The 12,749-nt window shown below is 43.9% G+C and overlaps 1 protein-coding gene across 1 annotated transcript in view; it reads left to right on the top strand.

The window, feature by feature from the left end:
- The window catches only part of PUSL1 (pseudouridine synthase like 1), a 45,187-nt gene that overhangs the window by 25,150 nt on the left and 7,288 nt on the right, over positions 1–12,749 (top strand). The window contains exons 3-5 of the mRNA XM_075840940.1: positions 4,631–4,818; positions 8,757–8,903; positions 9,025–9,198. Coding sequence (XP_075697055.1) covers positions 4,631–4,818; positions 8,757–8,903; positions 9,025–9,198 — 509 coding nt within the window. The remainder of the gene's footprint in view (positions 1–4,630; positions 4,819–8,756; positions 8,904–9,024; positions 9,199–12,749) is intronic.

Raw genomic sequence — 12,749 nt, 5'->3', positions numbered from 1 at the left:
AGGCAGGGCGATGGCCAGAGTGCGGCAGATCTGGGAACAGAAGTCTTCCAAGGGCCGCGGCCAGCTGCCAAGCCAGCGCCGTGCAACGAGAGCAAAGAATGCAGAACCAGAGTCCAGAAATGTTCCTTTAACTGCCTCACGGCCAGATTGTATGACCGGCTGCGTGTATTATAATCACATTCTATATAATACGCCATGTGTAATAAATTCTTATAAAACGTCATATATGTAATTGTATCATGTAGAATATTGCTGAGATTTCCCTGAGAACCTTTTTAGGACCCCCATCTATTAGCCAGAGTTGGGTGCCGGCTGCTACAAAGAGTTTTTCTTTCTCTGGAGGATCCAATATATTCTTGCATTACCTGGACAGCACCTTGATTTCAATGGGCAACATGTAATACTTCATTTCCCCTGTAGTGGCGCTGCAGGGATATTGAACACATGTTTTAAGGCCCTATTAAATGGGCCAATGTTCATATGAACGCTCCTTCCCGATCATTGCCCTGTGTAATTAGGGCAACGATCAGCCAGTGAACAAGCAAACGCTCGTTCATTGACTGATCTGCCCTTTTATGCAGAATTAAAAGCTATCGTTGTCGGCAGCACATCTCGCTGTGTAATCAGGGGGAAGCACTGCTGACATGATGAAAATATATAGGGACGAGCGATCGTAGTAACGAGCACTCGTCCCGCTCCGTGTGAAAGGAGCAAACGAGCGTCGATCAATGAGCTGTCTCAATGATCGGCGCTCGTTTACACTACCCATGTCGGCCCATGTAATAGTACCTTAAAGGGGTTTTCTAGCCTGTGAAAATTGATGGCCTATCCCCAGGATAGGCCATCAATAGCTGATGGGTTGGGGTCCGACTCCCGGAGGCCCCGCCGATCTGCTGTTTTGAAGGGGGGGAAGCTTGCTCACTGTGATTCTCCGACATGCATTTAGTGGCGATTCACAGGTATTGCAGCCTTTTCTCCCATTCACTTCAATGGAAGAAGGCTGCAATACCTGTGAATCACCACTAAATGTGTGTCGGTGAATCACAGTGAGCAAGTAGAAATAAAGGGGAAGCAGCACTGCATCCCCTTCAAAACAGCTGATCGTCGGGGGTCCCAGGAGTCGGACCCCGACCCATCATCTATTGTTGGCCTATCCTGATAACTCATGTGGGAGCTTTAATGGCAGCCATATTGGTCAACACCCAACTTTTCCAGTCTCTTAAATGGCAAAAGTATCAAACTGCACTGATCTGTCTACGACTCCCATAATCCTGTTGAAGCAGGCAGATTGCCATTCAGTATTTTGGGAAAGCTGGATGAGAACTGGCATCCATTACTGGTTTTAGTTTCTTGTCCAATGAACGATCATTGTTTGTTGTAGCCAATTGTGCCATTTTTATTTGTGCTAGATTTCATGCATGACGTCCAGCGTGGTTTATTTATGCAGCACTGACTTTAATGCCAGCACATTACAAATACAGTAAATCTGCTATGTGTGCGCCACGTGCCACTGATCTGGGCAGCGGTGTGCACAGGCCACAATATGAAGTGCTGCTGGGTCAGTGCCGACTCCATTACATTGTGGTTGGGCAAATCTATGATGATTATTCTACTGCGAATGATCATTGGTTTTCATTCAATATTTTATAATGTTACTGCATTGAACGCAATGTTATATACTAAATATATAATGCATGAAATCTCATCTCATTAAGCAGATGTGCAGTGTGGCCTAAAAATGATCTAGAAGTCACTTCTTATGGGTAATGCCGCCCTGCTATTTGTTCTTTGTTGTTTTTTTTTTTAGCTATGCTCCATTTCAGCACATGTATGATGAGTGACTCCAGCTTAGCTGCACTGCTTGTTGGAGTCTGTGGTAGTCTGAATTAGGGCTCGGCGATTATGACCTAAAACAAAATCACGATAAATTGAACATGTAACCTCTACACAGTATTATGCCCTTATAACTGACTTTCACACAGTATAATGCCTCTATAGCTGCCCCACATAGCTGCCCCCATAACTGCCCCATAGCTGCCCCACACCGCCCCAATAGTGCCTGATAAAGTACATACTCTCCTAACCCCGTTCCAACGATGGGTGGAGGAGATCCGAGACAGGTGGAGGAGATCCCAGACTGGCACGATGATGCCATAGCCTCGCGCCCGGCGATACATAGTGAATGGTAGAGCAGGGACATTACGGTCCCCTGCTGTACCATTGGATTTAACTGTATCCATGCGTCCTGAAGATGCAGATGCCGTTTAAAACCCAATTTTTTTTTTTTTTTTTAAAACAACGAAATGCTCAAGACGACGTTGGTTAATTGAGCTGAATTTTAGTTTTATTATGATTACTGCCCAGCCCTACTCTGAATCCAATGCATAGGTCTATACCTCCCCCTTGATGTACCCTGCAGCTCTGTTTTTACAGATTGCAGTTGTGTTATGGCCATCTTTATATTTTGCTTGTATGATAAAACATCTTTAAAAGCATGGGCTAGAATGTAGGCTAATAATCTTAGTTTTTCATAAACAATGACCTGTCCGCAATCCTTATGTCTTATTCATTTTTTTTTTTTTTTATTTTTTTTTAAAGTAAATTCTTATATTCTCCATTAAATACCAAAGCCGGAACATTTTTTTTATTAGAATTCTTCATTGTGCTGTTCCTCTGTTATTCCTCCTGGAAATGTATAAATTGACAACTGGGCATTGCAATTCCCCTCCTCATCAGGGTATGTCCCTGCACACTCTTAAGGGCTCGTCCATATGTAACGGAATTGCACATTTTTTCCGGACCGGGTTTCAGCCGTAAAAAAAACGCTGCAGAATACACTAGCAGCATAGTGGATGAGATTTAACAAATCTCATCCACATGCTGCGTAAAATTTCCGAGCCCAAATTGACCTGTGGTGCGTATTTTTCGTACCGCAGCATGTCCATTCCTGTGTCCATGTCTCCATCTCCTAACGCTGTGAAAAACGCAGCGGAAAGCCTTTGACTTTCAACGGAATTGCTGCAGAAATTTTCTGCAGCAACTCCATTGTGTGTGGACATTCCCTAAGGGCTTGTCCACACGTAACGGGATCGCTGCAGAAAATTTCTGCAGAATTTCCGCTGCGGAAAAACCGCACCATTTCCTGCATTTTTCAGCATTTTTCTCAATGCTGGGAGATGGTGACGTCTCTTCTGAAAAACGCAGCAATTCAGTCACTTTCCGCAGCAGGAATTAACATGCTGCAGTACAAAAAAATGCACACCGCAGGTCAATTTCTGGTCGGAAATTTTACGCAGCGTGTGGATGAGCTTTGTTAAATCCCACCCACTTTGCTGCTACTGTGTATTCTGCTGTGTATTTTCCATCCGCAATTGCGGACGGAAAATACGTAGAAATTCCGTTACGTGTGGACAAGCCCTAACCCTGTCCATTTAGTGGTGACAGTGTAGGGACACACCCAATTGACAAGGGCAATGGTAATACTCAGTTGTTAAATTTATTCATACATTTCCAGGAGGAACAGAGGAATGGCACAACACGTAGTTCTAAAAAAAGATGCTCCAGGATTCTTTTTTTATGGGAAATGCAAGTGTTTGCTAAAATAAACATGTCAGGAGAGCTGACAGATCCTCTTTATTGCCTCTTGCACACAGAAAAGCCATGTACAAGTAGCCTGCGCTCAGTCCCTACGGTCCCATACTATAGAGCTATAGGCGCTCTGTATGCTGCCATGTGGTGCCAATGTTTTGAAGTAGGAATACCTGTGTAATACGGCATGTGATAGATCGAGCCACACTTTGATTTAGAGGTACAGTATGGGCCCATACATTTTGTAGACTGGACAGAAGATTTGCCAAGATTAGGAGATGTTACCGGAGATCTTCAAAATTTACTTAAAATAGTAACAATCCAAATCTAATATATTCATAAAGTATAATATTATGTAGTAATGTAAATAGGACCAAGTGTTCTGTATTTCAGTGTGATGGGCATCAGGAAGACTGGGGTTTACATTGGCATTAATATAAATGTCATCTGTCACCACAATACGGTATTTCTCAGGGAATATCTCGTTTCCTCCTGATCATGAACAATATGATTTTACTCCATAATGAAAAACACATGTAAATGGTAACAACGCAGACGTGGAGAAGGGAAAAGACTCCTGTCTCGCTCCGGTTCCCAGGCAATACCCCAGCTTGTTTTGGTTACAAAATCAAATTTTTTCTCTTCTTTTTTTTTTTTTTTTTTTTTTTTTACCTCCACTCGGCAAACTCTAAAAAGCTAGCAGAAGGGATGTAAGGCATTAGTCAAGCGCATTGTCTAACGTACATCCACGTGGTTCAGTTGCGTTAGTGAATTCCATCCAGCACAATGGGCATGAGTATTTTTGCATTGAAAATTCTGCCTGTTTACTTGTAAATTATTTAAAAAATGTAATCATACACTTTGCCACTAGATGGTGCTGTGATAATCTTGCACACAACCACTAGAGGGCGCTGTGATGTAATCATATTAGCTCCCACCAGTGGGTGGTCTGATTGCCATTCATTTTTTGTTACCTTAAAAAATATTGTACATACTTTCTTTTATATTATGATAATTTTATTTTATTTTTTTCTGGCCATAGGTGGCTGCACAGAAGCTCAGGCCTGTTAACAAAGTGAAATTCACAATCTCCAGCCGTACAGACTCAGGAGTCCATGCAATCTGTAATTCTGCGCATGTAGACATTGAGAGGGACCCGGATAAATCTCCGTTCTCAGAAGCCATATTGGTGAAAGCTTTGAATTTCCATCTACATCCGGAGCCCATCAGGTGAGTATTACGAAGTAATGGAGATTAATATACAACACTGGTAGTCCGCCATGCCCAATCGGCTCATCTTGTTTTACAATCCATATCAACATTTGAAATTTTTACACAATAAAGGCCATTTTTCCCTTGATATCAGATTTCAAATTCTAATTTTTTTAGAAAGAACTTTCCCATGCTCATCGTCGCCCCCTGCTGAGTAATTCATTTGCAAGAGCTGCCAGGAGACTTGTTAGTGCTGGATCTCAAAAATAATTGTCCCTCCAAGTCGATTTCAGCCATGGGCCTTATAAACTGTAGCATATAAGTATTATACCACCGCTATACTAATACTGCCCCCTATGGAGAAGAATAGAACTACTGTAATACTGCTCCTGTATGAATAAGAATAGAACTACTAGAATGGTGTCCCCAAGAATCTTAAAGGGGAAATCCAGCCATAAATGTTTTTTTGGGAAGATCACATTTCTGATTCAATGAACTTAAAGGGGTTCTTAGTTTTGGACATTCCCAACTTGTTAGGATTCCCTTGACAATAAGCTGATCACAATGTGTCTCTCTGCTGAGACCCCCTGTGATCAGCTGTAATCTGGGGAAACCTGGCAGTAAGTGTTACATTTCCCTGCAGTGCCACCACAGGGGAAATTAAGCATTACAGAGTACACATTCAAATAAATGGGTTGTCTGTGTAATACAGGACAGGACAGGTCCTCCAGAGTAAGGCCTCATGCACACGACCGTATTTTTTCACACCCGTAAATACTGGCGTAAATACGGGTCCGGTGTCACACGTATTCCACCCGTTTTGCACCAGTATTTACGAACCCGTGCTCGTAAATATGGGTCCGGTGTCACACGTATTCCACCCGTATTTACGAGCACGTTTTTGGCAGCAAAATAGCACTGCACTAATCGGCAGCCCCTTCTCTCTATCAGTGCAGGATAGAGAGAAGGGACAGCCTTTTCTGTAATAAAAGTTAAAGAAATTCATACTTACCCGGCCGTTGTCTTGGTGACGCGTCCCTCTCTTCACATCCAGCCCGACATCCCTGGATGACGCGGCAGTCCATGTGACCGCTGCAGCCTGTGATTGACCTGTGATTGGCTGCAGCGGTCACATGGCCTGAAACGTCATCCAGGACGTCGGCCCGGATGTCGAGAGGGACGCGTCACCAAGGCAACGGGCGGGAGACCGGACTGGAGAGTTGTCGGTAAGTATGAACGTCTTTTATTTTTATTTTTTACAGGATAGGGGATACATGTCTTGTTTATGGCAGAGCGGGGAGATACCTCCCCGCTCTGCCATAGTTTTCATTGTAGTCCCGGCGGTAGTTACGCCACTGGGCTGTGGCCTGCAGACCGGGTAGTCCCCTGACCTCGCCTCACCTCGCAACGCTCCCGTAATCACGGGTGAACACACGCAGCCACCCATGATTACGGGAGCCCCATAGACTTCTATGGGATGCCCGTGCCGTTATTACGGCATGAAATAGGGCATGTTCTATCTTTTTTAACGGCACGGGTACCTTCCCGTGAGCAAACGGGAAGGTACCCGTGGCTAACAGAAGCCTATGAGCCCGTTATTGCGGGTCGTAATAACGACCCGCAATAACGGGTGTTTTTACGGTCGTGTGCATGAGGCCTAAGAAACTCTCTTTGTAACTGTTCTTCATTCTGACCAAGAGATTAGGATCCTCTCATACAATCACTTCTGGGTGGTGTTCCTCTTGAACTTGATTGTAAAATTTGTATCTGTCTGTAAAAAATGCTAACACATTCTGATATATGTTTCATAAAACCAGTTAGTTGTTGTCCAGCAAAAAAAAAAAAAAGATTCATATACCCTTTAGGGGATTGGGAGTTTGAGGGGGGTCCCCTGTTCAGGATCCTCTTATCATGGTCAGAGTGGAGAACGGTTACAAAGATTGTCTCTCGCTCTGGAGGACCTGCCCTGTCCTGCATTACACAGACAACACATTGATATGAATGAGCACTGTGTAATGCTTAATTTCCCCTGTGGTGGCGCTGCAGGGATATTTAGCTACATTCACGCAGGGCGGATACACTGTAAAGTTACACAGTGTATCCGACCTGGTGGCTGCAAGGAATTTCGGCCGGAATGTCCGCTATGAAACACCGCACGTTTAAAAAAACAAACACATACTTGACGTCCTGCAGCCTGGCCTCCTGGGATTACGCTTTATCCCATGTGACCGCTGCAGCCTGCGATCGGCTGCAGCGGTCACATGGGTTGAAACACCCTCCCAGGAGGCCAGGCCTCAAAGCACGGAATTCTGGGTAAGTATAAGATTTTTGAATTTTTTTTTCTGAGTTGTGTTTTTTGCGGCAGAATCGCAGCTTTTCCACCGCAAAAAAACCCGCAACATCTGCTGTTTGCGGGTTTTGCCTTCCCATTGTATTCAATGGGGAAAACCCACAAACACAAAAGCAGCGATTCCGCAAATACAATTGACATGGTCATGTCAGTTTCTGAGTGTTTTTTTCTGCTCTTCATTTACGCAGCGTGTGAATAAGATTTGTTAAAATCTCATCCACATTGCTGCTACTGTATCATGCCGCAGATTTTTCACGACGGAATCCGTTGGGGAAAATCCGCAGTGTTTACGCTACGTGTGGACTTTCCCTCACTCCCAGATTTTCCCACAGGTTACAGCTGATCGCTGGGGGTCCCAGCAGGAGGACACTTTGTGATCTGCTTAGTGTCAAGGGACCCTTCTAAAAAGTAGGGATTGTCCAAAACGGCGATCCCCTTTAACCATGGCTGGGCTTGTTACCCTATTGCCAATCTTAGGATGGTCCTGGAAGACGTTCGGAGGTACCGTGGACGTTGCAAGTCAAGTGCTTCGCTTTACAATTGTTGCTTTTAATTATATGGGGATAAGCTGGCACTGCGGTCAGGAAAACACAGAGCTTTAAAATCTATTGCAGATGCCGCTGGCAGTCGGGAGAAATCCAGTAAAAGAGATAAGTGGCAACGCGCGGCGGCGGCATGTTTACTGTTGCTAACAGATGAGATGGAGCGGCAGTGATTTCTGGCATGTGAACACAGAAAACTGTACATTCCTGTCCGTAATGCGTCACTCACACACACAACGCGTTACCATAGTAACTAATTGGCGCTATAGTACTTGTTCAGCTCTTACCTTGAGGGGGAGAGGGAATAGGTCCTGCACATACTCCTGTGGGGCTCCTGCTTTTGGGGAAATAAGACTACAGTGGATTGAGAACGTTGGTATGTTAACCCATTGATTATCTTCTTCAGTATTCAAAAGGTTTGAAGGGCAGCATGACGTAATTATATAGTGTCAGCCTTAAACAAACAGAAAATACAAATATATACACACACTATATGGACACAAGTATTGGGACACCTACACATTACACCTACAGGAGCTTTTAGGACATCCCATTCTAAATCCATGGACATTATTATAGAGTTGGTCCCTCCTTTGCAGATAAAACACCCTCCACTCTTCGGAGCATGTGAAGGGTCCGTGAAAAAATAGGACATGTCCTATTTTACGGCGTGTCACGCATCCCTCCATAGATTGTAGTCTATGGGGGATCCGTAGCAACGAGCCCGGCACGGGTGCACCTAGGACGTGAAAAACAGTTTTTCACATCCGAGGTTAGCTACGCTCGTCTGAATGTAGCCTAAGATGTGTGTCCAAATACTTTTGTCCATTTAGTGCAGATATACTCTATCTCTCTTCTGAATTGAATTGTCTGCAATGATTTGGTGCTAATCTGAGGCTTCTGGGGGTCTCTAAATCCCATTAGAAAAGCCTTTGATTTTATAAACCCCTTATTGTGCATTTGCTACACAATGCTGTCACCCAATCAGTGAAGAGATATTTGTTGTGGTTTCTTTATATATATATATACTGTATAATAATTCTATATATCTTTCTCCCTCTCAGCATTTTAAAGGCTATCCGTGTAAGTGACGACTTTCATGCTCGCTTCAAGGCGATGTCCCGGACATACTGTTACCGATTAGTCACCGGGTGTAAACACACAGATTTGCCGGTATTTGAGCGGAATCTATGCTGGGCGGCGAGCCAGAGGTAAGTGTAACGTTAAGCTGCGGCAATGACGTCATTGTATCGATCTGTCTACATAACTGGACTATTCTGGATTAGCAGATTGAATGCATTTCATGCTAAAATTTGTCTTGTTTCGATTCAGTCATCTTGACGTTCCACAGATTCAGGAGGCTGCACGTTTTTTTGTTGGGACACATGATTTTAGTGGCTTCAGGTCCGCAGATAAGAATACACCATTTAAATCTCCAGTCAAGACTTTACTCCAGGCCTATATAGCCCCGTCCACCAGCGTTTTACAGGATCCCTTACAAAACAGGTAATACATGTGAGACGTGTGCCCCTTAATTCATTGACATCAAGCAGCGAGGGTTAAACTAGCAGGTGCCTAGAGCCCCCAGAACCAGACTTTAGGGGGCTGTATACTGTACCTGGCATTCAGCTGAAAAGGCCATTTGGGAGATGGGTAGATCTTTGCCGTTTTACTCTCAGCCAATCAGCATTGCGTAGAACACTAGGAGTGATACTGATTGGCTGAGAGCAGCTGAGTGGCAGACAGCAGCCTGCAATGCTCCGCCAACGAACTCTGATTGTGGGAGCTGCATCATGGGAGCTCCGAGCTCCCGGTAGCTTAAAGGGCTTTTTCAACATTAGAAAAAATGTCTTCCTTCTTCCAGAAACAAGACCACCAGTGGTTGCATCTGGTATTGCAGCTCAGCTCTGTTGAAGTGAATAGGGCTGATCTGCAATACCACACACAACCTTTGTACAGGTGTGGCACTGTTCTTGGAAGAAAGCAGCCATGTTTTTCTAAAAACAACTTTAACCCTATATGTGCAACTTATAAATTGCCCTCGTTTTAAGGTGCCTTTGATAACAGTTCTGAAGATGTATTTTTAATTTTTTTACTGTGGATATCTATTGATCATACAACCAGACCAATCCGGGTCAAGCATATATGAAACGGCACCAATGAATCCTTGATAATTTTCAGGGACTATGGGTGAAATTTATCACTTGATATGCATGTTTTGGCATAGAAAAGTGGCAAATTATGGCGCACACCATATTTGTGCCATAATTTGCAACTTCTCTCCTCTCGCCATCTTTAAAAACTGGCTAGAAAAGCCGGGTTTAGCAGCAGTCCGACAAATTTATTACGTTTGAAGTCAAAGTGGCACAAAAAGCGGGCATAGTAAGCTTAGATATCATTGATTGGCTTTAACACAGCCCAAGGTGCGCCATATTTATTATGAAGTGTGCGCATTTTATTCCAACGCACTTTAGATTACGCCGTGTTTCTCATGTGTCCAGAATTCCCTGCAAGTCTTTACTTCTCCGGGGAATATTTCAATAGTGTTGGCTCGTGGTTGCACCTCGTTCACACTCGCTTCATGGCAAGCCAAAGGTTTGGCAGATATTGGGTATTTCTAATTTGTACTCGTTGTGTGGCACATGGTGTTTCCTTTATACTTCACTTTTCCCTGTTGGAGCCTGATAAATATGTAAGTTTGGGAATTCTTGATAGGTTGGAGTGAGAGTGTTGAGATCTGCAGAATATCTGACATTACCGTGTGGGTGGCCTGTACTCCGCACTCATTGTGACTCATTCTAACCCCGGCCAATTAGGCTCATTAAAGAATAAATGATCTATAGGTGTCCGGCAGCAAATCCCTCAAATGACACTTATAAATATAATATTTGTTCAGTTCTGCTAAGTGGATGTGTTCCTGCTTATTACAGTACATTAGTCATAATTGGCCTTTGCTATGTGTCCAATGTTCTTCATACGTTCTCCTCCCTATTAGGATTTCGTCACCGGTCCTCTGTATAAAGCAATTCCACAATGTTAAATCCATGTGTGATTTTATAGTTTCTTTTTCTATATATATATATTTTTTTTATACATATACACCATTTGAGACATGAGGTCTCTGGGTGGATCTGTAACTCCAATTCGGGCCCACCCTGTGTGTCATTTCCTTCCTCCTGCCCCAAATCACTCACAGAATAAGCTCTGTTTATAATATTAAAGTAAATCGTGGCTTTGGGGGAAAAAAATGGAATTATCAGTTCATAAATTTGTACCTTTTAAAGGGGTATTCCCATATCTGTATTTATACCATAAATGCCAGATCGGTGGGGGACCCACCTCCGGAGTTTGCCAAGCACTAGGGGGGGGGGCTAAAAAAAAAACACTCAGCTCCTCTGTTCTTATTGGTTCCACTGCCAGTTCCCAGCTTCAGAATAAAGTGGGCATGCAAACACTGGTGAGTGATGTCAACAGCTGTGCCCGACGGCTCCATTGCTATAGATTCTGCTGATCTCTATTACAGGTGTGAGCACGGTCTTAGACTACCAGTTCCATCTATATCGCCACCGGTGGGCAGCGGTAGTCTGAAAGTCACAGCGATGTACAATGCCATGGCGGCTGCAGGGATCATCTTCGTGGGTAGCAGGGATCATCTTCGTGGGTAGCAGGGATCATCTTCGTGGGTTGCAGTGATATTCTTCGTGGGTAGCAGAGATATTCTTCGTGGGTAGCAGAGAAATTCTTCGTGGGTAGCAGAGATATTCTTTGTGGGTAGCAGAGAAATTCTTCGTGGGTAGCAGAGATATTCTTTGTGGGTAGCAGGGATCATCTTCGTGGGTTGCAGTGATATTCTTCGTGGGTAGCAGAGATATTCTTCGTGGGTAGCAGAGAAATTCTTCGTGGGTAGCAGAGATATTCTTCGTGGGTAGCAGAGAAATTCTTCGTGGGTAGCAGAGATATTCTTTGTGGGTAGCAGGGATCATCTTCGTGGGTTGCAGTGATATTCTTCGTGGGTAGCAGAGAAATTCTTCGTGGGTAGCAGAGATATTCTTTGTGGGTAGCAGAGAAATTCTTCGTGGGTAGCAGAGATATTCTTTGTGGGTAGCAGGGATCATCTTCGTGGGTTGCAGTGATATTCTTCGTGGGTAGCAGAGAAATTCTTCGTGGGTAGCAGAGATATTCTTTGTGGGTAGCAGAGAAATTCTTCGTGGGTAGCAGAGATATTCTTTGTGGGTAGCAGGGATCATCTTCGTGGGTTGCAGTGATATTCTTCGTGGGTAGCAGTGATATTCTTCGTGGGTAGCAGAGATATTCTTCGTGGGTAGCAGAGAAATTCTTCGTGGGTAGCAGAGATATTCTTTGTGGGTAGCAGGGATCATCTTCGTGGGTTGCAGTGATATTCTTCGTGGGTAGCAGAGATATTCTTCGTGGGTAGCAGAGAAATTCTTCGTGGGTAGCAGAGATATTCTTCGTGGGTAGCAGAGAAATTCTTCGTGGGTAGCAGAGATATTCTTTGTGGGTAGCAGGGATATTCTTCGTGGGTAGCAGAGATATTCTTTCATGGGTAGCAGAGATATTCTTTCATGGGTAGCAGAGATATTCTTTGTGGGTAGCAGGGATATTCTTTGTGGGTATCAGGGATATTCTTTGTGGGTATCAGGGATATTCTTCGTGGGTAGCAGGGATATTCTTTGTGGGTAGCAGAGATATTCTTTCATGGGTAGCAGAGATATTCTTTGTGGGTAGCAGGGATATTCTTTGTGGGTATCAGGGATATTCTTCGTGGGTAGCAGGGATATTCTTTGTGGGTAGCAGAGATATTCTTCGTGGGTAGCAGGGATATTCTTCGTGGTTAGCAGGGATCTTCTTTGTACAGTGTGCGCTGCAGGTCAGAACTTTGAAGAAAATTTTGTTTCAATTTAGTGGCATTTGTAAATGGGCGGGGCTGTGACAACTTCTAATTCATGTTTATGTAAAGGAAGGGGTTAGTCACATTTAAATTCAAACCCAGTTATTGCTATGTAGATCGGGTATAGTAACCGGTAGGTAACAACAAC

Source organism: Rhinoderma darwinii, chromosome 10 (genome assembly GCF_050947455.1).
Source record: "Rhinoderma darwinii isolate aRhiDar2 chromosome 10, aRhiDar2.hap1, whole genome shotgun sequence".
In the NCBI taxonomy this organism is placed as follows: domain Eukaryota; kingdom Metazoa; phylum Chordata; class Amphibia; order Anura; family Rhinodermatidae; genus Rhinoderma; species Rhinoderma darwinii.
Note: the sequence above shows the minus strand (reverse complement) of the source record. Positions and strands in the feature narration are given on the sequence as shown.